This window comes from Marmota flaviventris, chromosome 10 (assembly GCF_047511675.1).
Source record: "Marmota flaviventris isolate mMarFla1 chromosome 10, mMarFla1.hap1, whole genome shotgun sequence".
Classification (NCBI taxonomy): Eukaryota; Metazoa; Chordata; class Mammalia; order Rodentia; family Sciuridae; genus Marmota; species Marmota flaviventris.
Window position 1 is genome coordinate 28,288,634 of NC_092507.1, and position 24,638 is coordinate 28,313,271.

Below are 24,638 nucleotides of genomic sequence, written 5' to 3' on the forward strand. Positions count from 1 at the left end.
ATCTGAGTTCTCATTCCTAACAAGCCACCAGGTGACTATGTCACTGCCAGTCCACGGACCGCATTCTGAGTAAGAAGGCTGTGAGAGAGCCTGGTGATCACCCTTCCTAGAGTCCTGGATTTCTTTTCCTGCTCTGGATCCTTTGTCACAGAGGCCATTAGGGGCCTCTGAACTTTGACCCTGACCCTTCTTGCTCCCATGTGGACCTCCCGATCCTCAAACCCTGAAGAGGAACATGGTGCCAGTGACTACTGCTGGTTTTTTTGTTTTGTTTTGTTTTTTAATTTGAAATAAACCTTTAAGCAGTCAGGTCAGCCCTGATAGGTATCATGGCTGTGTAACAATAAGTCTCCAACCATAAGGTCCCACAGCTGATCCGGGTGGGAGGAGGCGTCGCCCTGCGGTCCTCCAGCTTTGGCTCTGTCCGCCACTCCTGGCAGATGCGATCCCAGCAGCTCCTCCCAAAGGTTCCACTCTGCAAAGTTGGGGTTTGGATGCTGGGAAATGTTCTGACATGTCCACTGGGGCACATCTTAAACCGAGTGTGTACCGCCAGGCCAAAGGATGAAAGCGTCTTCTGGTGGCCTCAGGGGTGTGTGTGTGTGTGTGTGTGTGTGTGTGTGTGTGCGTGCGTGCACACGTGTGCACTGCCTCCGATGATCCAGTTCTGGAAAGCTTTCATCACGCAGAACAGCTCTGGGCTCCTCTGTGCAGGCCTGGTATCTGGACGCTGAGCCTATGTGGGCCCCACAGATGTGAATGGCCCCACTGTCCCAGGCTGCTGCTGCTGCTGCTGCTGCCCCTTGCGTCTCCGAGAGCCAGAGCCCCCCTCCTTGCCCTCCTTCCTGGCCAGGTTCCTGTTGGTATTCTCTCGACGGCCCTGGCCCTGCTTCCTCCTCTTCTGCCCTGCAACAAACCCACGGCAGGAAAAATCAACAGAGGATGTGCTCAAGAGTCCCAGGAGGGGAGTGACGAAAAGGCTGGGACGGGAAGCCCAGCGACTCCTCTGACCAGCAGACACTTCAGAGAACCCGCAGCATAAGGACTAAGAGCAGGTTCCCCACCCTCAGTACATGCTGGGTACCCTCCTCAGACCCCGGATCCCAGTGGGTCTAGCTTTTCCAGGTGTTGGGTGCAGTCTCAGCACAGGCAAGACAGTCCCCACCCCTGCTCCTCACTGGGTACCTCTGGGGCCAGGCAAGGAGCAGCAGCCACCTCATGACCAAATGCAGGCTACGGGACCTTGTTTGAATCACGGTAAGTCTCTGGGGCTTAGCCCTCTGGCTATCTGACCCCTGAAGGCCCTTCTAACATGAACACCCAGAAGAAATGGGGAACTGCAGGAACAGTGACCACAGAAGTTCCCTGCTCCTGCCATGGCATCCTGGGGCACTGCCTTCCGCCAGGACAGGGCCCCCAGTCTGGACGGCATAGGGCCTCGAGTTGAGCATTCTCCATCTGGCCTTGCCCTGGGCACCAGGCAGGACACAGAGGTGACTGACCCCGGGGAGGCAGGGGTTGCTGCTCACCCTCAGGACACGGCGTCCTCTGCACTGTGCACCTCCGGGTCTCCTTGGTGTCAGCGCAGGCGGCGTGGTCACCCCCAGGAGCATGAAGCACCCTGCGCGTCCGCTCCTCAGAGCCCTTCCGGAAACCACAGAGCTTCTTCTTTTTGGAGCAAGGGCCCCAAGGGGACCACTCGCTCATTTCACATTGTGCTGGTAGGAAGAGAAGAGGAGAAGGAAATATGGGGGGCTCCTCCCCTGGACCAGAACAGGGCAACCTCATCCACCTGTCCCTGGCCCGGGCCTCAGGCCAGAGCATCTTTAGTCCAGAGGGCAGAAGGGCCTCGGGGAAGCCCCAGCAGGTGAGTGTGGCGGGATAAGCTTTCTCTGCACAGCGGTCCCAGGACACATGATCCCTGACCGGACCCCGCCCTGCCACTCACTCCACCTGGGGTCCTGGAGGCTGTGAGGCACCCTCTGCCGCTTACCAGGACTGCTGCACTCCGTAGTGCCGTTGACAGCGATGGAGCCCTCTGGACAGGCCGGATAGCAGCGGCCCTTGTGCAAGTACAAGCCCTCCTGACACCTGGTGCAGAAGTTGTGGCTGAAGCAGGCCTCGCAGTGCTCGATCTTGCATTCTGTGGACAGCACCAGAGTCGGGGTCTCTGGCCCAGCCGGGAACAGACCCTTCCCCTCATCCCAGCCCCAAAGCCCACCCACCCACACTCACCCACATGGAGGCCAGAACCTTGGCCTACCACTGTGATCTCAGAGGAAGCTTGGGAGAGGAGCGGAAGCAGGGATGAGGGCAGATGGGGGGGAAGAGTCTGAAGTGATCATTCTTGAGGGCTGGTTGGGACTCTCCCCTCCATCAGCCAACCCAAAGCCAAACCCAGGCTCAAGCCCTGGAACCCAAGGTAAGGCCCACAAGAGCTGGTTTTAGAGAAGAAGTTGGGGGACCCTCTGTGCCTGGTGGGGGTTGTGGGAGGAGTGTTTCCCAGAGGGCCCCCTACCCAGGGTGGAACTGAGGAGTGGGACGACCCCTGGAGACCGCTGTCGGGGCTCCCTCCTCCACCGCTGGGCATCCAGGGCATCCCAACCTTGTTCTCCTGCCCTGGGCAGAAGGAATCTGTTCGGAGGAGCAGGGAGCAATCCCAGGGCAAATTCCTCTCCCTGTGCAAGGCCAAGTTCCAGGAACCACCTTGGTTGGACTCCTGGGTCCCTCCCTGCCACCCTCTTGCCAGCTCTCTCCTTGGTAGGGAGGATGGCTCTGCAGGGCTTGGCTGGGAACGGGCAGCCCTTTCACAATCTCTCCCCTCCCAGTCTCTGGAGCCCGAGGCCCAGGCTTCCAGTTTCCCAGGAGCCAGCCCAGCCAGGAGCCCCTCTCCCGAGGATCAAGAGCAGAGCGGGGGGGGGGGGGGGGGGGGGGGCTAGTACTCCCATTTTAAAGATGAGGGAGGCTGAGATATGCCCAAGGTCACGAAATGCATAAACAGCAGGGCTGAGATCAGAACCCAGTTGGTGGAGCTCAGGCCAGACATTTCCCCTCCAAGTCTCTAAGTTATCCGCTATAAAAAGGGTACCATCCCCATGGCCCTGCTTCCATAAAAAGGTCAAAGGATCAACTGACATGAGGTGGAAAAATGTGAAGAGATGGGAGGGACATGGCCACTGTTCACCCGGTGTGCTGAGTGTCCCCAGCATGTTGCAGCTGCAGTTACAGGGATGGAATGGAGCCCAGGCCTTGGAGCAGGGAGAGCCGTGGTTGGTATGGAAAAGCAGGGTTGGAAGACCAGAGCGAGAAGAGAGTGAAAGGGTGGGGCAGCCACACTTAGATTTCTTGGTGGCCAGTGTGGTGCCAACGGTGGTTTTCAAGCAGAAGTGGGAAGCCATAGGCTGGGTGTCTTGGAAGCATCTTTCTGGCTGTGGTGCAGAGGGAAGGCTGGGGGACCATACAGCCTGGAGCACAGATGAGCAGGGGTCCAGAGGAGAGACCCCGGACCAGGCTGGGAGCCAGGCGGAGAGCGTGGCAATGAGGAAGGAAGGGAGCAGCCAGCATTTGGTTACTGGGTGGATGGGGGCAGCACAGGCGGGAGGCTGGCTGCCAGGTCTGTGGCTAGGGCCATGTGCCGGGATCCTGAACTGACCTGAGAGCACAGGCAGGTGCAAGCGTCAGGGAGGATGGGGCCTGGGTCTGGACAAGGAGTTGGGAGTGCAGGTGGGATAGCTGGGGCCATGTCTGGCTGGCAGCCGGACACCTGAATCAAGAGCCTCGTCTGCTCTCACCAGCGTCCCCTCCACTCCTCTCACCAACCACCAACAGCTCAAAGCACCCTTCCCGGGCGCCCAGAGCCGGTGGCACCCCCGCTCCAGCGCCGACACTCACTGATGCACTTGTTCATCTCAGGGTTGCGGGCGTCAAAGTATCCGGGCGGGCAGGACGGCAAGCAGACGCCCACCTGGCGAATGTCGTTCCTCTCCAGCAGGATGAAGAGCTTGGGCGAGCACTTGAGGCAGCCGTTGACCTCGGAGCAGAGCTCACAGCCTTTGGCACAGGCCTGACTCCCCTCGGCGCTGACTGCAAGGGCAGGGCGGGCGGGCATGAGGGGACGCTGAAGGAGAGAGCCCAAGCCCCGTCCTTCCAGGCTCCCACCAGGACAGGGGGAGAGTAGGGGGTGTCATTCTGCAGCAGGAATGTGCTCAGGAAACAGCCAGGCGGGCAGCCCTCTGAAAGGCTGTTTTATGAACACCCCCAGAATCCTCTCGCCAGGGAAAGAGCGTGGACGCCTGGAGTTAGGGCTCCCAGGACCCGATGTGCCCCCCGAGCTCCAGACACAAGTTCACCCCGTCAGGCTCGCTCTCCCACCACCAGAGAAGCAGCTGAAGCAACCCCCTTCCTGGAACCTGCCCTGACTCCCCACAAAGAGGAAAAGTCCAACCTCAAGTTCAGAAGGACAGTTTTTACTCCCCTGACTGAGTTCTTTTTTTTTTTTTAATATTTATTTTTTTTTAGTTTTCGGCGGACACAACATCTTTGTTTGTATGTGGCGCTGAGGATCGAACCCGGGCCGCACGCATGCCAGGCGAGCGCGCTACTGCTTGAGCCACATCCCCAGCCCCCCCTGACTGAGTTTTAAGGACAAGACAGGTAATGGATCAAGCTATCAGAGAAAAGGATCACCTACCTAGAGACAGAAAGACGACTAAAATAACCTATGTCTACAACAGTGGTCTCAACCAGGGACGATCTGGCTTCCCAGGGGCCGGTGGTAATGTCTACGGACATCTTTGACCCTCACAACTGCAGAGGTGGGTTGCCCTGGCATCAAGTGGATAGAGACCAGGGATGATGTAAGCACCCTCTAAGGCATGGTGTGGCCGTCTTCAGCAAATAATTATTATATGAGAGGGGACACCAGGGATGGAACTCAGGGGCACTCAATCACTGAGCCACATCCCCAGCCCTATTTTGTATTTTATTTAGAGATAGGGTCTCAGTGAGTTGCTTAGCACCTCACTGTTACTGAAGCTGGCTTTGAACTTGAGATCCCCCTGCCTCAGTCTCCCGAGCCTCTGGGATTACAGGCATGTGCCACTACTCCTGGCAGCAAATAATTATTTGATTCAAAATGTCAGTGGTGCCGAGATTGAAAAATCCTGTCTTAGAACCATCCTGAGAGGCAGAGTGACCTCCAGGTGCAGCGCTGAGTCTCCAAGCTTTGATCTTGTTCCCTGGGCCAACCAACACTCACTAAGCCCCTTCCATGCACCACGCACAGGGTGAGCCCTGGGGACAGGGAGGCAGGTGAGCTAGGCAGGGGACTTGGCCTTTCAGCGGAGCAGACACCCACAGACAGGCAAATGCTGACAGCCACAAAGCCAAGCAATAGTGGACTCAGCAAGAAAGGGGAAGGATTCACAGAGAAGTGTAGAGAGCTTTCCTTCTGGAAAATGGAGATAAGGTTCTAGAAGGAGTAGGACCACAGAGGTAAAATACCACAGAGGGGAACTGCAGATAATTGGGGGTGGAGATGAGGGGAGGTAGTGAAAGATAAGATATCCTATCTATATATCTCATACTTGAACTTGATCCTGTGACGTGGCATTTTCCAAAAGAGTATTCCTTGGAAGGAGATTCCCCTAAGTGTTAATAGGAAGTCTTGGAGAAAAGGCTACTGTAACAGGTAAGACCAGGATCCCCTGGGTCAAATAAATGCAAACAGGATTTGTTACAGCGAGACTTTTTGCAAACTCTATGACACTCTCATGCAGAGCCTCTAAGAGAGGGACAGAGGAAGCTGCGTTTCCCCAACATTTTGGACACAAACCATTTATTCCGAAGAGTCTTTCTTGGGACCTCTTCAGAGCTGCTTGGACAACAGGGAGCCATGGGAAAATGACTCAGGAGCGAGATCCAATTTTCATTGGACATAACTGGTCCAGTCTACGTATTGTGAAGACTCAACTGGGAACCAGGGTGGAGACCAGAGACCAAAGGAATATTTGGGTGGAGCTGACTCTATTCCTCTAGGTGAGAAAGTAAGAAAGCCTTAAACAAAACTGTGGGTAGTGGAGACAGAGGAGACATGCTTAGCAGAGAGGAGCGGCCAGGAGCCTGGGTGATTCTGGCCTAGGGTGCAGGTGAACCGTGGGGTCAATCACTAAAAGAGGCCCAAGGGAAGAGAATCGAGTGGAGAAGGAAGGAGAGTAGTTATAAGGCACTTAGGAGAAGTCAAGCAGCAAGAAGCTGTCGATACACCTGGAGCCAGAGCTGGAAAAATCAGAATAGAGATAGCAGGAGAGAGCTCGGCAGCATGGACCCGGAACTCAGGCTGCAGACCCAGATGGACCTCAGGCCTAAGTCTCAGACTGAGAGCCCAGGCCAAATACTGGATCCTGTGCCTCCCTTCCCACCCCAGAGAAAGGGAGGTGGGGGTGTCCACCCTGGGAGGAGTACAGACCGCAGGGACGACTCCTGATTCCAGCACAGGAGAGCAAGTAAGACACAGGAAGGCAGGCAGAGGGGGAGGGGAGACGAAGACCACCGCGGGCATCACTGAGCAGTCTCAGTCCTAACCACAGAGTGTCGCTAAGTGTGACACTGACCCCGTGACAAGGTCGGCTCCTAGGGGTTTGACAAGCACCACCTCATTTCACCCCCGTCAACACCCCCGAGGTGGGTGCTGTTATTATCTCCCATCCTCATTGTCACAGATGAGGAAATGAAAAGGTTCAAGTTCTCCACCCGGATTCCTCACCCAGAATGAGTTCCAGGCAGAGGGAACCACGCATATAAGAGAGAGGTGTGGGGCAACAGGAGGGAGCAGAGGAACTGCAAGTGTGGCTGGAGTGATTATTTTTTAAATATGCAATTTATTTGTATAGAGTCAATGTTATTATTATTATTGTTTGTGTGTGGTGGGGGGGCACTGGGGATGGATCCCAGGGGTGCTCTACCACTGAGCTGCATCCTAAGACCTTTCTATTTTTTGAGACAGGGGCCTGTTAAGTTGCTGAAGCTGGCCTTGAACTTGTGATCCTCCTGTCTCAGCCTCCCGTGTCACTGGCATGAGAGGTATGCGCCACCACATCTGGCAAGCCGATGTTACTATTTCATGAATAAATTTAAAATTTACTATCCTTCTTGTTGGTTTAGAATTGTTTGGGATTATTTTTCTACTCTGGGCCTTTTTTCAGCTATATTACAAATTTATGTCCTTGAAGATTTGAGGTACCGCTTCCCCTTCCAAGATGTTAAAACCCCCCTTACTCATTGTTTTTACTTAAGTCCTTGTTGAAATGAATGTTCCCCCTGGGCTTCTGCCTAGAGATGTGACCACTAGTGGTCCGCCTGGCCGTCCTCTGGAGGGACCTTACCAGACTCGTTGATCCCTTCCTGCCTCCTCCATTGAGGACAGATTCTCCTCAGAGTCCCACTGCCCACCACTCATTCGACCGGCAGCAATGCCTTGCGTGCATTTTTCCCCGTGATGCGCTGGCAAGCGCTCTCCCCCAGCTCCACCCCAACCCTCCTTCAGCGCCATCAGGGGCAGGGCAGGGAGAGCGAGGCCTCCTCAGCACAGGGAAGCAGGAGACTTCAGACAGGAGGCCAAGGGGCGAAGCAGGGGCCAAAGAGGAAGGGCCTCCAGCCCGAGCTGTCCTAGAGGCCAGGAGGAATCAGCAGGGCGCTGGAACCGGGGGCAGGCTGGGGCTTCATGTCAGAAAGACCCCTCTTCAGCAGCCAGGATGGGTTGAAGGACGGCCAAGGGCAAGGGGGAGAAGCCAGGTGAGGACTCAGGGAGAAGAGCTGGGGCTGAGCCAAGAGGGAAGAAAGGATCGAGGACCAGGGGACGGGTTGTGTGGGAAGACCAGGGACAGGGCACAGCACAGGTCAAGGTGACCTGGAGATGGGGGGCCCATGTCAGGGGACAGCTGTTGGGCCTTTGCTGAGACGGGGGCCCCAGGAAGAGGAGCAGGTGTTTTGGGGGGGTGACATGGTGAGAACTTAGGCTCTAGGTGTGGCCAGGTGTGGCCGCTGTGGGGCACCCAGGGGAGTGAGCCAGCTGCATACAGGGGCCTGGAAATGGAGATGCCGAGTCCTTAACGTGAAAACAGTCACCAAAGGCATCTAGAGCAGGAAGAGGAGCCCGACACTTAAGAGAAGGACAGAAGAATGAAGGTCCCCCCAAGAGGCTGAGAAGGGGGCAGCAGACACTGAGAAGCATATTGCACCTCGGAGACTGAGGGGAAGAGCGCCCTCCATGGAAGGACGAGGCGTGGACGTGCCCAGTGCTGCTGAGATGTCACCTGGGGGAATCAGTGAAGGGTGCTGGCCACTCTGGTGGGGAGCTGAGTGCCTGGCAGAGGAGTAAAAGAACGGTGAGGAGGCAGAGAGGCCGTGCGCCATCTCTTTCTAGAAGTGGCTGCGGGCGAGGGGTGAGGACTGCCCTTGGTAGTGAACACCCTGGGAGTGTGTGGGTGAGGAGGGGACCGGGGCTGAGCCCTGATGACACCTGCAGTCTACAGAGAAGCAGAGGGAGAGGGGCTCCAGAAAGCTGAGAAGCAACCCTTGGAAATGCAGGAGGAGATGCAGAGGGTGAGGATAAAAACCAAGCAGAAAGTCAAATGCCGTGGCGCACACCTGAAATCCCAGAGACTGGGGAGGTTGAGGTAGGAGGATTGCAAGTTTGAGGCCAGCCTCAGCAACTTCGTGAGGCCATCTCAAAATCAAAAAATTTTAAAAAGGTTGCTCAGTAGTCAAGCAACCCTAGGTTCAATCCCTGGTACCAAAAAAAAAGTTGAAAAGGAAGAGTTCTTTAGGCACTGGGCTGGAGGGAAGCCAAGGCCAGTGAGCCCTAGAGCAAACCTAGAGATGTGACCACTGGTGGCCATTGACTGGGTGATGTCAGGAAGGGCAGTCTCATGGAGGGGGAATGTCGGCCAGACCCCAGTGAGCTGAGGAATGAGCAGAGGGAAGGAGGTGGGAATAAAGCAAGGAGAAGGTTGAAAATCAGAGAGCATAGAAAGAGCCAGCGTAGGACCCGGGCGCAGTGGCTCATGCCTATAATCCCAGCAGCTCAGGAGGCTGAGACAGGAGGACTATGAGTTCAGGGCCGGCCTCAGCGAGACCCTGTCTCTAAATACAATATAAAAAAGGGACTGAGGATGTGGCTCAGTGGTTAAGCACCCCAGAGTTCATCCTGGTAATAATAATAATAATAATAATAATAATAATAATAATAGAGAGAGACAACATGGAGAGAAGAAATGGGGGTGGAATGTGATTCCAAGACTCAAAGGCAGAGTAAATTTGATGGAATTGAAGACCTGAGGATACAGGAGGGTCAAGATACAGAGGTCAGGCTGGGTGCGGTGCCCCCAGCTATTTAGGAGGCTGAGGCAGGCGGATCACAGTTTGAGGCCAGCCTCAGCAACTTAGTGGGACCCCGTGTCACACTTTAAAAAAAGGGCTGGGGTGTAGGTTAGTGGTACAGTGCTTGCCTAGCATGTGTGGAGCCCTGGGTCCTCAGTACAATGGGGGGAAACAAACAAACAAACCCAAAAGATCAGGTGATGAGAGACTGAAGTCAAGGACAAGGGACAAAGAACTAAGGGATCCGAATTCCATGGGAGTTTGAGGCTCAGAAAGGGGAGGGGGCTCAGCGATGGGCAGGGAGGGAAAGGGATGCTTCTAAGGGGAATAAAAGCCAAAAAGTGTTCTCAGCTTGATGGGCAAACGTGTGGGCAGGGAGGGGACAGAGCCAGAGAGGAGGGCTCGGTGGGTTCAACATTGAGAACAAGACTTCCAATGCAGGGTTCCAGGAAGACGTGTTTGAGGGATGCCTTCAATTCCAGGGGACTTGTTCCCCAGGCACTTGCTGCAACCTGACAGGTGCTCAGGACTGCTGGGGGCAGGGACATGGTGATAGAGAAAGGAAGGTCCCCCAGGGCCTGGGAAGCAGGGCTGGCTCTGCAGGGCAGCCAGTGGTGATGGGGCCTTGGTGGGGGAGGCCCCTGGGTCTCACCAGGAAGAGGGTGCACCCCATGGGAGGAACAGCCTGGGCACAGACTCAGAGGCACTGACGTCCGTGGGTGGGAAACAGGGCTTTTTACTATCGGTGAGGAAAGGGACCGTGGCAGGGTCGGACTGGCCTCTGTCAACCTTGTGCACAACACTTCCCAGTTGCTGGTACTGAGTCCCGTCCTGTCTCAGGCTGCCCCTCCCTGAAGAATGGATTCTGTCCCACTGTCCGTCCTCCCCCAAGATCTTTGCTTCTTCCAACTCCCAACGGCCTCCTCCCCAGGCATCTTTTTTAAACCAGAAATCTCATGGTGCCCCAGCCCTGCCTAAAATCCGTCAATGATTCCTTATTACTGACAGAAAGAAGACCCAGCTCCTGGAGGGGTCTAAAACGTTATCATGAGCTTACCCCCCCCCCATCTCTCAATGCTTCCCTAAACAATATCTATTTCTGTTTTCTGGGCATGTCACCTTATTTCATACCTCTGTGCCTTTGCTCAAGATGGCCTCCTCCTGAGCCTGACAAACTCCTACAAGCCTCAGAATTAGAGTCACCTTCTCTAGGAAGTCCTCCTAGATCTCACCTCCCACAAGTCTGGATGGAGTATTTCTGTGTTCCCACGTCCCCAGTATTTGATCACTTCATGTTGTTATTATCTGGTAATAAGTCTTGTTCTCCCACTAGAAAGAGCTTTGGAGGGCACAGCCTCTTACTTTTGAACGGAGGCCCAGTCAAGCAGTGAGACTCCTAAGGAGCAGGGCCCCACAGGTGGAGGGTGGGGGAGGCAAGGTGTGTGCATAGATCTCAGAGGCAACCCCTGAAATGTGGGGAGTGGGATTGGACAGGAATGCAGGACTCAGGGGGAGCTGGCAGGGGTCATGGGGATGGAGAGAACTGGCCATGACTCAGAGGAGCATTGGCCTTGGTTGTGGGGTGGACCCAGCCTTGGAAGAGGTAGATTGAGCAGGCAGGGAGCCTTCTCAGGGATGCATCTGTTCCTGGCACCCAGGACCAGCTACTGCATGGAAAACAGGCCCTGGGGATGTCCCCCTGGGAATACCGAGGTTTTTTATTTTATTTCATGCTGAGGATTGAACCCAGGGCCTAGGCAAATGCTAGGCAAATGCTCTGCCACTGAGCCACACCCAAGCCCTCCGGATTCTTTAACTAACCATGAACTTAGCTTAGACTTTTTCTCACCTGTGCCAAGACTGCCTCATAGCTTAGCTTGTTTGCCTGCCCATAGCCCCTCTCCAACCTCTACCGCAGCTGGCCCATGTGCCCCCAGACTGAGACCTCTCAGTGGCTCCTCCTCACCCACAGCTCAAGTCAGGGCAAGTCCAAACTCCTCCACCTGATGAGTACAAAGAGCTTCAAATCATCTGACCTCTGCCCAGGTCCACAGCATCATCTCCCTAGGACCCTCAGCTCATGTCCCTCTAGCCTAAGGGGTTCTGGGCTTCCTATTTCACCAAGGGAACACTTCTTCTCAACAGCAAAGATCCCCAGCATGAAAACCAGATGCGAGCCGGGAGTGGTATTGCAGACCTGCAATCCCAGTGACTCGGGAGGCTGAGGCAGGAGGATCCCAAATTCAAGGCCAGCCTGGCAACTTAGTGAGGCATTAAGAAACTTAGTGAGACCCTGTCTCAAAATAAAAGCAAAAAGGGTTGGGGATGTGGCTCCATGGTTAAGTGCCCCTGGGTTTAATCCTCAGAGCCAAAAAAAAGAAAAAAAAAAAAAGCAGATATGAGCACAGCTGCCCAGGTGAAACCCTGAGGCTCCCCAGAACCCCATTTTTAAATCATTTCCCTGCTACTCCCTGCTGCTCTCCCTTCTGGAACAAACGCACTGGGCCTCCCCCAGTTCATCGGGGCTCTCTCTGCCCTGGGGCTGCCTCCTGTCGCAACAGTCAGGAGGCTGGATTGCTGGTCACCTCCCCATCACCGTGAGCCCCTCAAGAGTCCTCTCTGTGATCCGGGGCCAGCTCTGACGGTTCTCAGTGACTCTTGCTGGATGACCCCATGAATGCACAGGAAAGGGGCTCTGAGCTTGGTCAGTGTGGGAGGGGACGCGAGCTCGGGGTGGCGGCAGGACAATGAGATGGGGCAGAAAGGCACCATTCGGGCTTCAGGGGCTCAGGAAGGAATGGGGCCAGGAGTGGCCGAGGGGCCCTGAGATCAGATCGGGTGGCTCAGGGAGGGGTACTGGGTGAGAGAGATGGGAGTGAGAGAGGGCTCAGGAAGGGGACTCGGAGGGGGTGAGGGTCGGTGGCGAGGGTCCTGAGGAGCGAGGAAGAGCAGCCCTTGCCAGGGGGCTTCATAAGCCACCGCCAAAGAGAAGTTCTGGCTCAACTTCCCTGCGCCTCCGAGCAGGGGACCCTCCCTCGGGCTCCGGTCAGGCATTTCTGGGTCCAGAGGTGGCTGATAACGGTTTGCATGTGAGATGGCCCCTAAAAGCGCCTGTGTTCTCCCGGAATCTCCAGGTGACTGGAGGAGGTGGGCGTGGCCGGAGGAGGCGGGTCCCGGGGGCGTGGCCTGCGCGGGCGCATCTTCCCTCCCGCCCCTTCCCCTCCCTGGGCTCCTGGCTGTCACCTGAGCCGCTCTCCTCCACCGTGAGGCTCTACCTCCTCACAGGCCCAGAGCGCAGGACTCAGCCCACCATGGACTGAGTCGCTAAAACATGAGCCGAATGAAACTTTCCCTCCTCTAAGTTGTTCTTGTCGGGCATTTTGTCACAGTGACACAAAGCTGACTAGCTGATGTAAGGCTCAGGATCAGAGCTCTATTGGGTGGCTGCGGGCAGCCTGCTGTCATGTGGTCAAGGGACATCAGACCCACCCAATGGCCCTAAGACTCATATGCATACAGCAAGTCCACTTCTGTGCCCCCCCCCCCAAACAACCTGGTGCCCTTCTGTATGGTGGAGAGCAGCCCACACAGGTGCCTGGTCGCGGTCCTCCCAACACTCCCCGGAAAGCCCAGGGCAAAATGGTCCACATGTGGTTTATTTAACCACCGCTGCATCCCCGACTCTGCACAGAGCTTGCTGTTTTATAAAGAGCTTAAAATGCATATCTAGGGCTTGATGTAGCTACCAGTAGAGCACTTGCCTCGCACGGGGGAGGCCCTGGCCTCCCTCCGCAGCAGCACTAAAACAAAAATACAAAACAAAATAGCTGCTATCTCACGTGAGCCTTACTATATTCCCGTAGGATTACATTTCAGCTTTACAATAACCCTTAAGTGACAAGCACTGCCTCACAACTGCACACCCTGTATCTCCTCTGAGCCTCCATTCATTCCGGACCCTCACTGCACCCAGTCTTTCCCCACACCTCCCCCACCCTTGACTCCCACTGCCAAGGTTGTCTGTCACATCATTTGGTAACAAAAACCGGTTTACATGCTGCTGAGGCTGCCGGATGCCACTGTATCAAAAGTGGGCACATGGAGAACTGCTGCAGTAGATTAGCCACGGCCGAAGCAAGAGGCCCTTACTGAGGCTCAGTCCACTTCGTTTTTGTTGTTGTTGTTGTTGTATTTTTGGTCCAACAGATTTGAACCCAGATTTTTTGGCCCCTGGTTTAGGGGGGGTGTGTGTGGCCCTGCATGTGAACGTAAGCAGAATCGTTTGTGCATATTCCATGAGTATTGCTGGTCTCTCTCTCTCTCTCTCTCTCTCTCTCTCTCTCTCTCTCTCCCTCTCTCTCTCATTTCGGAAATAGAGGAGACTGATTATAAACCACTAAACCACATCTGGCCCGTGGAGTCCAAAATACTGGCCACAACAGAGGAGAGGGGAGGGAAATCAAGGCCCGCTGCTGATTGAACCTAACCGGCTCTAATTGTCTGTTAAGCCAGGGATTTTCAGCTTCACCAATTCTCTGAGCTTCCCTCCCTGGGCTGAGTCCTGGCCTCGGCCGCTCCCATCCTCCCATCGTCGGGACCCAACAAGACTCTACTGCCTTTCAGCCTCCCCTGGCGGGCGGGCGGGCGGCATCCATCTGAAGGAAAAAGTGAAGCAAGAGGGAGTTGGGAGAGACTTCAGGAAGACTTCCCGCCTGCGGGCGTGACATCTCTGCGGTGTACGTGGAAATAGACCAGGCCTTGGGAGTCCAGAAGCCCTCAGCCCACTCCCTGCAATGGGTCACTGTCACATAATGCCACTCCCATGACATAACAGCCTCATCACAGGAGATGATAAGCAGAGGGAAGGGAGTGCCTGGTGGAGGGGAGGGGGGGTCCCACACCTTAATCTTGATCTTTACTGAGCTCTGGGCCACTGTCACCCTGAGAAGGGTTCCCACCATGACTGTGTGGGCTCAGGCCCATCCCTTCACCTTTGTTAGCATTGGACAGAGAGAGATTTGCTTTTCCTTTTTAAGCTGAGAACCTTTTGTTCCAATGACATCTCTTTCTTTCTTTCTTTCTATTTTATTTTTTATTTTTGTGGTGCCGGGGCTTGAGTTCAGGGCCTTGTGCACGCGAGGCAAGCTCTCTACCAATGGAGCTAGATCCCCAGCCCCGCAGTGACATCTGACATGGAGGCTCCCCATGAGAGCAGGGGCAGTGGAGCTGTCCCCGTGCCAGGCTGCCAGGGCAGCGCCCGGCCTGCTGGCCTCCCATCTCCCCCACAGCTCCCAGTCCCACTGGGCCTGCTTTAAAAGCCACAGGACAGCAGGGTCTCATGACTTCCCTCCTGCCCTGTTCGTGGGGCGGGGGAAGCCCTTTGTGGCCCACTACCCAGAGGTGCAGAGTCCCCCAGGGACCACGCCTCAGCCGTGACAGAAAGCCAGGAGCCCCCGACTGGGATCTGGTGAGGGGGGAACCCAGCACGCTGCCCGCCACCCGCGTCTCCATGGACACCACAGAGCTGGTGTCATGTCAGAGGGCTCATTCACAAACGGATCCTCACAAGACAGGGGTTAATCCAGAAAGCAGTGTCTACACAGGGGAACACAGACGGCGAGGGGGTGGGAGGGAGCAGGTGATCTCCACAAAACCACCCAACAACTGCGAGGCCAGGGACCTGGAATGGGCCCAGGGGAGATCTGAAGGGTCTCCACTACCCAAGACCCGGGACCCCCCTCCCACCGCCAAGGCCAGCGGAGGCCCAGCCCCCTGCCCGGTACTCACTCCGCCTCTGCCTCTTGCCCTTGATCCCCCGGCTGCCGACGGCCAGGTGCAGCCAGCTCAGAACCAGGGCCACCACACACAGCCCAAGCCGCATGCTCACTGGCCGGCTCCAGGCCCCCGCAGGAGGGGTGGTCGCTGGGGGGTGGACAGCGCAGGGCTCTTGCTAACGCCTCTGGGGCTGGATCAGCAGCAGGAGGCCCGGGTCCGGGCCAGAACCCAAATCCACCATAATCTCAGCGGGGGACAGAGAGGGCATGGGAAGCCTCCATCAGCCCAAATGGAGGTCCTCAAAGCCACCTCAGAGTGTCACATGGGAGTCCTCTCTGTCACTTCAGCAGGGGTAACTCCCAAAAACAACCTATGGGGAAGGAGAGAGAAGGGTTAAGTCTGTGGTACCTGGGAGCCCCGGGCTCCATGCCTCCTACCTCCCCGTGTGTTTCCCTACCCAGAAGATGCTGAGAACTCAGAACCTCTGGACACCACCAGTTACCCACCTGGCACCAGGGAGAAGAAATCTGCTCCTCTTCCTGTCCTGCCGAATTCCCTAACCTGACACCAGAGCCGGCTACCTGAGTAGCTGGAATATGGTGAACGCTCAAACCAGATTTGTGGCTTAATGATGATTTTTTCAATAATGGGAACCAGCTGGCCCCACCCTGACTACTATTGGCCAGCTCTAACTGGAAGTCCTTCTTAAGTCTACCCTACAGACCTCATGCTGCAGTAGCAGCTTGATACTTGTCCTTCCATGAGTGGCCCCTCAGCCTTCTCTTCCCAGTGCTGAGTCACCCATGTGCCTTTCACCTGTCCTGGAGCTAGAGCAGTGGCCCCCGGCAAGCTGGCAGACTCTGATGGCCCTCCCGGCTTGGCGGGAGAAAAGGAAGTAAGGCTTCCCCAGGCCACAGAAACTCTGACACAGCAGGCCCGGCGGGTCTGGCCTTTGTGAGGGGATAAAAGAGGCAGCAATGCCCGCCCTGGTCAGGGACACAGAGAATGGCGATAATCCCCCAGCCCCGTGAGAGCCAGGGCTCTGGACCTGCAGGCTGGGGTGATGGGGGCAGGGGAGCTGGGCCCTCCCTCGTGAGATGTGTCTGGGAAGTGGGACATCTGAGCCTCGAGCCTGACCTGGGAGTGAGGACGGAACCCTGCTCCCCACCTACAGGGTCTGCCCATCCGATGCCCTCTCACACAGAGGCCCGCCCACACGGCCTCCGCACACTTCTGCACACCTGCCCACGCTCACACGGGGACACAGGGAACACCCGGCCCGCAGCAGCGGAAGCCTTGTGGATGCCAGGGAAGCATCACCTTCCTGTCCACTGGTTAGTCACCTTTGGAAAGTCACTTAGCTTCTCTGAACCTCGGTCTTTTCATCTATAAGATGGGGATACTCAGGACTTTCACAAGCTGGCTGAGGGTCACTGAGTTTGGCTTACTGATGAGGAACCTGAGGTACTGGCATGCAGGTGTCCTCCTCCCCTGTCCTAATCCTTTCGCCTCTCATCTCCTCGGTGCCCAGTTTACCCCCTCGCCTCTTGGAGAGGCCCCAGGAGAGCCCACCTGCACAGGAGATAAATCATTATCCCCCCAGGGAGTTCAGTACCTCCCTCCTCAGCCTCTCCCACTAGCTTTGAAGGCCAGACACACTCAAGTGGTTAAGCTGCCTGGAAGAAGTGTTTACACGAGGGCTGATGGATCCCACCTGCTGCTGTGGCCGGAGCCAGCGGAGATGCCCCCAGCCACCCCCAAATGCCAGCCCCTGCGTGACCTTCAAAGGCTTCCCACCTTCCCCGGCCCCGGCTACACATGTCCTTCACCCAGAGTGTGGATGCCCAGTCCAGTTTACCAAACTAGGGTCTTCAGTCCCCAGTACGCAGCCTCAGAGGCTGGGCGCACAGTTTGATGGTCAAGGGCACAGAGCGCTTTGAATGCTGGCTCTGCGGCTGGCTAGCTTATTACCCTGTGTTCCTGGCTTAGCTGGTCTAAGCCTGTTTCCTTATCTGCAAGACAGTTGCCTCTGGACACCTTAAATGAGTTACTATATGACACTGCTTTGAGTGCGGCAGGCACACAGGGAGGTCTCAATATCAATATCAATCTCAATATCAACAAAAGCAATATCGACATTTTCTGTGTCACCTGGATACCAACCTTGATCATGAGCATTGACATGCGATTTACTCATTTGCACTGATCTCTGGTTGATGGCCTGGGCACCAAAGTAGCTGCTCAGAGGGACAGGATTTACCTCTGATTCCCCAGAGGGACAGGATTTACCTCTAACAGCACTGGTCAGACTGGGCTGTGAGGACCCCCGGCAGATCCATCCTGCCAGTCCTTACATTTGACAAACACTGCATCAGACAAACTTGGTGTCCCACCCTTTGGCCTAACTGTGTGATCCATGTCTCTAGGGTCCTTGGGGTAGAAAAGGTCCCCTATGCCTCTCTGTGCTCTGTGTCTGCCCACACGGTGCCTGGGTCAGTGCTCAGCAGAGGCTGCCCCCTCCTGAGCCCAGTCCTCCAGGTTCGACCTGGCCACACTCACCTAGCCTCTGCCTGAAGTGATCTTCTGGCCCACTCTCACGGGAATCACCAGGGACCACCGTCTCAGCTGAGAGATGAAGAGGGGGATCCAGATGCAAATTCCATCTGACCAACTGGCACTGGCTTCCTTCACCTCTGGGATCAGAAGTGTTCCAAATCCTTTTTTTAGGGGAAAAATATAACATTTCCAACCCCACAAAGAAGCTAAAGACACATCTATACCAGGGGATGGGAGTGACGCATGTGAGCAGAGCAGGATGTGGCATGGGCAAACCCAGCTCAAGTGGGCACAGGCCATTCGGCTCCAGCTGGGGGCTGATGGGCAGAAAGGATGGCTCAACATCACCAGATCCTCAGGCATTTTGAAAGAGCAGTAGAAAATTCAGGATCCTGGGTGAAATCTGATTTTCAACGTTGCACAGTCTTAGACTACAGATCCTCAGGTGCCAAGCTCCAGAGGGCCACAGGTCCCTGCCTGGAGGTTCCACATCCCTCTGACTAGATCCTGGCCCCCCACAGATGCATCTAGGAAAAGAGGACACCATGGGCTGGGGCGGGAGTGGAGCCAAAAGCAGACAACTTTCTTTTAAGTCGCCTGTCTCTGTCATGATTCTGCTGTCTGGTGTCCTGGGGGCCTTGGGCTATGGCACAGGCAGTCTCGGGGGCTCCTTTCTCTACCCAGAAAGAAAGGGAACTGCTGATGCTCAAAGTGCCCGGCATTGGTGGGGGCTCGGGGTGGGGAGGGGCATTCCTCTCTGCCAGGGTGGGGGTGAGGGTGCCTCCTGCCACCTGACCTGCTCTAGGCCCTCATTTATTCCACCCTAAGGAAGAGGGAGGTAGTATTATATCCCATTTTGCAGAGGTTGGGGTCTCCGTGGCTACCCAGAACGGGGTGCCTGCTGGGTGCTGTGAAGGTCGCTGAGGAATGTGCCCCCTTCCCTGCTTGGGGACTGGACCTGCAGCAGGTGAAAGGGCTGGGGGCCGAGGCCGAGCTGGCGGGAGACCGAGGGATGGATCCGGAAGGGGAGGCTGCGCGTTGGGGAGGGGGACACCATTGGGGGCGGAGCTGGGCGGAGACTCGGTCCTGACAGAGGGCTGGAATCACTTCACCTTCCTGCCTGTAACACTGTCAGGATAAATTGGTACTCCGGCCGGGGCCGATCCGGACCCAAAAATGTAAACCATCCAGATAATTCCTCATTAGCCCTCCCAGGAGCGGCTGCGGGCTGGACAGCTCGGGCTGCGGAGCGGGCAGGCGGCGGGGGGCCGAGTTGCTGGGCTTGGGGGGCGGGACGAGTACGCGCTGCCCAACCTGCCGGGATTAGCTTGTCCGCCAGAGCCGAACCAGGTGCTGGGGCCGTTTTCCCGCCCCCCCCCCAAATCAAGGGACCAGAGAGAGGCTCCTGCAGGCCCCCCCCATCACCGCCCCGAGTGTCCACATTCATCCTCCCTCTCCACCATCCCCGAGAGGCCCCAACAGGTGCCCTAGGAGAGATGGACCGAAGCCCCGGTGGTTGCCCCCAAGATCCAAGTTCAAGAGCCAATTTCACAAGAAACCCCGACCTCTAATACCCGCACCCAGAAGTCATCCCTGCTCGCCTCAGGGCCCCAGACGAACAGGGCCCCCAGCTCTGCCCCACCAAGCTGTACCATCTGACCCTCAGCGCGAGCCAGGGAGTCGCGCCACCTCCCTGCGCACCCAGGGCCGAAGGGCACGTTGCCTGCCACGTTGGACCCGGGCCCGGGCTGTGGGAATGGGATGGGGTCACCAGGGACCATGGGACAGGGGGACCCCAAGGCAGTGAGACCAGGGGATCAAGAGCCTCTGTGGCGGGGAGGGTGTGTGACAGGGCTGGTGGACCTAGAAGTTCAGGACTTTATAGGGGGTTGCGGAGGACACGAGGAAGCGATCGGGACCGGGCTGCCCGCTTGCCCTGAGGGGTGACGGGGCGACAGGGTTCGTAGCAGGGAGTCGAGGAGGTGCCTTCTTCCGAGGGATGACCGAGAGAGCAATGGGGCTCCCCGTTCTCCCTCTCCCCCGCCCGAAGGGTAAGCCCCGAATGGGGGCCCGCGGCACCCCAGGTCCCGGGGAAGGGGCGCTAGGAGAGAGGACGGAGCCGCGAAGCAGGGACTCACCTCGGCGCTGCCAGCCGCGGCGGGGGCAGGCCCGGGAGGGGCGAGGGCGCGGCCGGCTCAGCCGCCCGCCGCAGGACTGTCCGGGGCGCCCGGCTCGCCTGCGCTCCGCCCGCCCGTTCCCAAGTTGCTCAATCTGCGGGCGGCTCACGCCCTCCGGGGCCAGCGCCCCACCCGGCGCATCACTCCCGGGGCGGCTCTGTGGCCCCCGCTCTCCGCGGCTCACGGCTCGAAAGCCCCACTGCGGCTCGCCGCGCCGGGCTCTCCGCCCCGCGCTCGTGTCTCCGTCGCGCCTCCGCTCGGCCGGAGCTCCCAGCCGGGAGAGGGGCCAGTCCTCCGCTCGCACGAGGGAGGGAATCCCCCCCTTCGCGGTCCCACCCCCGAGCCGGCCCCCCTTCCTGGGATCCGCAAGAAAAAATGGACTGGAGCGCCGGGCCGGGAGCCGCAGCCCCCTCCCGCACGCCCATGCACCACGCTGGCGCGCTGCGCCCTGAGCGCAGGGCTGGCACGGGAACAAATTCTCTGAACCCCGGCGCAGACCCTCTGCCCCGGTCTCCTCCCTCCCGGGCCGCACCAGTGTCCACACCAGGGGGATCCCAACAGCCTGGGCACCCGCAGCAGTTCAGAGCATCTGGGGGTCTGAAGAGCGCCCGGGTCCCTAGCCAAACCCCAGTTTCCCCATCAAGAACCAGGAAAGTGACAAGGAATAGACTCAACAGAGCTTTGTGTTCCTGGCCACACCCTCCTCCCCTTCAGGATCAAATAATCTTCAAAGCATCTTTCGAGTTCAAAAGAAATACTAAGACCCTGGGCACCCACGAGTTCTCCTCCACACTCCCACACTCCTCGCTGGTACCAGAAAGTGACAGAAGTTACAGAATACAACCTACATTCAAATCCCCACTCGGTCACTTACCAGCTGTGTGGCTATGCCTAAGGTACTTAACCTCTCTGAGCCTCAAGGTTCTCATCTGTTTTGCAGGTTCAGTGAAATGAAGTGTGCAATGCCTGGTGGATGGTAGGAACTCTATAAATGTTTGTGGGATGAGCATTGAAGGGCTGCAGACACCTGCAGTGACCCAGATGATGTTGAAGTTGAGCCTGAAGAGGGAGGGAGGGACACTCACTTCTTAGGGTGGCAAACAGCTGTTCTCCAGCCTCACTTCAGATTGGGGAAAGGAAAATGAGCTAACACTGTCGTTAGTGGAGTCAAGCTGGAGCAGAAAAGATGTACTGATTGTGCGTGGGGTGGGGGTGAGTAATCAAGACAGGCTGTGGAATCTCCTTCCTTGGAGAGGAGGGGGGAGGTCTGACTGGTGAGCCAAGAGCACAGGGTCCTTTTCCACGGCAGGGGAATGGGTGGAATGGCCAGGGAGCAGGGAGCAGGATGGTAGGTTGCCAGAGAAAGCAGAGCCCTGGGATCCCAGATGCCCAGTGTCTGGACTCCCGGAGCCAGAGTGTTGCCAAGTTTGCAGGAGGGGAATGGCCATTTCCGAGTTGGTCCGGGGCCCCTCCAGGCCCCTCCCTCTCCCTCTGCCCCAAGCCTCCCTGGTGTCTAACCAGCTCTTGGCTCTGCTCTGTGCCTAATCAAACAGCCCCAAATGCCGAAAACTCAATGTTTATTTTATTTTATTTTTTTACACACTTGCATAACTCCCTGACAAGCCACGCCAGGCGCTGGGCTTTTGTTTGGTTTTATTTTGTTGCATTTAAGGGAAAAAAGAGAGAGAGAGAAGAGAAGAAATAACACAAACCACTCAGCCCTAGAAGCTGTCTTAGGCCAGGCAGTGGGCTCGGGTTTCCTGCCTGAGGAGAAGTCTGTGGGAGTTGGGGGCCTCGCTACTGGGCTCAGGAATGAGTGAGAAAGCGTAGAAAGCCACCTGGGTCAGAGAAGATAGGGAATTAGAACCATGTGACCATAATGGGTGGATAACAAAGAGCATTTCTTGTGCATCTAATATATGCCACTGTGCTTGGCATAGATGGTTACTTGTTTCGCAACCATTTTCTTTTCCTTCTTCCTTTCTCTCTTTCTTTTTCTTCAGTATTGGGGATGAAACCCAGGGACCCTCTTACCATCAGACTACATTCCCAGCCCTTTTCATATGTTTATCTATTTTTATTTTGATACCAGGTCTCCCTAAGTTGCCTAGGCTGACCTCAAACTTGCAATCCCCCTGCCTCAGCCTTCCAAGTAAGCTGGGATTACAGATGTGCGCCATCGTGCAAGGCAAGCATTCTACCAACTGAGCTATGTCCCCAGCCCCTCCCTGACCCTTCTCAAAACAGCTCTATGGAGTCTTCTCGCGAGTCGGCCAGCAGACCTGTGTGGTAGACTGCGCATCACTCCTCTACGGCTGGGGATTGTCTCTTCCCCTACCCTGTGAGTTCCTTCATGATCCCAGCATCATGGACACGCTGAAGCAACTCTTGGTGAACTGAACCCCAGACAGCCGGGACCATCCCTCTGTACTCCACCGGTGGTGTCATACGTCACTGTTACCACGACAAGCCTAGATCATCACTCTCATTAGAAGATAAAAAGTGAGCAGACTCGGGCCACAGTAGCAGCTCCTGGACATGAGTAAGTTTCCAAATACTTTGTGTTATTCTTCACCAGGCAAGAACTATTTACCATCTTCATTTTCACCATCTCGTGATACTTTCCACTACAAGCAATAGAAGAACAAGTCAAAAGAGTGATGTAGTATTTAAATTATTTATTTGTGTATTATTTATGCATCAAGAAGGACTTATGTAGGAATGACCCAGTAGCTCAACCGCTTCCCTCGAGAATCGGGTTCTGGGCGGGGGGTGTAGCTCCACGACAGAGCACTTGTTTAGCGTGAGTCTCTGGGTTCAATTCCCAGCATTACCAAAAAAAAAAAAAAATCGTGTTCTTTTCCTCTATTCTCATTCAGTCTTCCTCAGCATGTTGGCTACTGCCCTTATGAACACAGTGTAGAGGCAGCAGCTGGAGGCACCACATCTTCATCCACCAATTCCATCAACAAGTCTTTCTCCCCACCCCATATATATACAAAACCTGTCTCTCTATATATTATATATATATATACACACAGACACACACTCACACACACACAAATACACACACACACACATAAACATACAAAAGACAGGGTCTTGCTGTGTTGCCCAAGTTGGTCTCCAACGGGACTCCAGTTAGGGGTCTTGCCATTTCAGCCTCCCCAGTAGCTGGGACTATAGGCCTGTGTGTTCTCTCTCTCTCTCATCAAGGATTGAACCTAAGGGTACTTAGCAGCTGAGCCACATTCACAGCCCTATTTATTTATTTATTTATTTTGAGACAGGCTCTCACTGAGCTGCTTAGGGCCTTGCTAAATTGCTAGTCTGGTCTCAAACTTGCAATCCTCCTGCCTCAGCCTCCTGAGTCACTGGGATCACAGGCAGCACCCAGCTAGCAATGAGTAGTTCTGCTTCGTGGGGATTTAGGATGCCCAAAGTAGGGAGGAGGGCCGCAGATGAAGTCCTTCTGGAAGGACCTTCTATACCAGGCTAAAGAGCAGGCACTAAACCTTAAGGGCAATGGCAACCCTGAGGGTCTATGAGGCGGTGGGGGGCAGGCAGGATTGGAGCTGTGCTTCGGAAGGACTTCCTGGCAACGCCCACGCTGGCTGAATTGGGAGAGAAGACCCAGGAGGAGGGAGCGAGGCACTCCAGTGACAACTGATGGGTGGTGGTTCCATTTTCTCTTTGCTCCAGCCTCCCTTCCTGAGGGCCTGTCGTGGGCCCTGGAGGCCAGCACCACCGTACACCTGGCTCTAAGCTCGGGTTGGCTGATGCACACCAGGGCCACTGTCCCCTTTGCCCAGCACGGTCGGAGACATCACTCGTCCTCCCCCTGGAGGGTGCAGCGCCAGCCTCCTGTCACCCCGCCCTGTCCTGGCTACCCTTCCTGCAGCTCCTGCTGCTCTGCTGCCCTCTCCCCTCCCAGTGCCCTGCAGTGCCCTCTTCCTCACACAGGACTTGGGCCCCTGTCCTCTTTGTGGCAGCTTTGAACACCAACTTGGAGACCTGTTCTCTGTATCCCAACCCTCAGGGACCTCCAAGGCAGGACAATCATCTCGCCAACTCCACCTCCGCCTCCCACCCCCATGGCCACGTCCTCGTGGGGCCTCACCCAAACTGCTGGACCCCCGGACCCTCCCCAGAATCCCCTTCTGCTCCCAAGCCTGCCCCTTGCTCCTAGTTCAGAGTCTTGGCATTCCACCTGCTGGACAGTGATGCCCGCGCCCGCCTGGCCTCAGCAGCTCACCTGGAGAAAACCCTCTGCCACCGTCTGCTGGGTGCTGAGCTCTGCTGGAGAAGCCCCAGCCACCCGGGAGGTGGCACCACTCACTGCACGTCCTCAGCCATGTGTGTCATGTGTCCTGTGGTGTGTGGGGCTGATAGCCCCAGAGAAGCTCCTTGGGCCACCCAGACCCCACCCTCCTCTCCTAGTCCCAGTCTTCATCCTCAGGACTGATGAGAGTAGCTCTTCCAATTTCCTGTTTGGGCGGGGTGTAGTGCCCACCCATAATCCCAGCAACTTGGGAGGCTGAGGCAGGAGGATCACAAGTTCCAGGCCATCCTGGGCCACTTCAAAAGACCCTGTCACCAAACAAAAAATAAATGAATAAGCTGGGGGTGTGGCTCAGTGGTAGAGCTCTCCTGGGTTCAGTCCCCAGTACTAGAAGAGGGGAAAAAAGAAAAAAGTAGAAACCCAACTTCCTGCCCTAAAATAGATAGATAGATAGATAGATAGATAGACTG

At 56.2% G+C, this 24,638-nt stretch overlaps 1 protein-coding gene and 2 long non-coding RNA genes across 3 annotated transcripts; 1 reads left to right on the top strand and 2 right to left on the bottom strand.

The window, feature by feature from the left end:
• Positions 1-302: 302 nt before the first annotated feature.
• Rspo1 (R-spondin 1) lies at positions 303-15,273 on the bottom strand. Its single transcript, XM_027937486.2, has 5 exons — positions 15,166-15,273; positions 3,892-4,083; positions 1,994-2,143; positions 1,530-1,718; positions 303-906 (listed from the first exon to the last, which is right to left on the bottom strand). The coding sequence occupies exons 1-5, from the start codon at positions 15,257-15,259 to the stop codon at positions 737-739; spliced, it is 795 nt and encodes a 264-aa protein (XP_027793287.2). The 5' UTR covers positions 15,260-15,273; the 3' UTR covers positions 303-736.
• Positions 4,476-7,145, top strand: LOC114094358 (uncharacterized). Its single transcript, XR_003583017.2, has 5 exons — positions 4,476-4,653; positions 4,734-4,814; positions 5,622-5,689; positions 5,778-6,036; positions 7,004-7,145. It is a non-coding gene; the product is annotated as an uncharacterized lncRNA (long non-coding RNA).
• LOC114094359 (uncharacterized) lies at positions 15,274-19,908 on the bottom strand. The gene is made up of 3 exons (XR_003583018.2): positions 19,848-19,908; positions 17,713-17,870; positions 15,274-15,523 (listed from the first exon to the last, which is right to left on the bottom strand). It is a non-coding gene; the product is annotated as an uncharacterized lncRNA (long non-coding RNA).
• Between the last annotated feature and the right edge of the window lie 4,730 nt (positions 19,909-24,638).

Excerpts from the sequence above, each read along its gene's own strand:
- Rspo1 (XM_027937486.2), bottom strand. The coding sequence starts at position 15,259 with ATGCGGCTTGGGCTGTGTGTGGTGGCCCTGGTTCTGAGCTGGCTGCAC. Across the intron at positions 1,719-1,993 it reads TACGGAGTGCAGCAGTCCTG|CACAATGTGAAATGAGCGAG; the intron begins GTAAGCGGCAGA and ends TCTTCCTACCAG. Across the intron at positions 907-1,529 it reads GAGGACGCCGTGTCCTGAGG|GGCAGAAGAGGAGGAAGCAG; the intron begins GTGAGCAGCAAC and ends GGTTTGTTGCAG.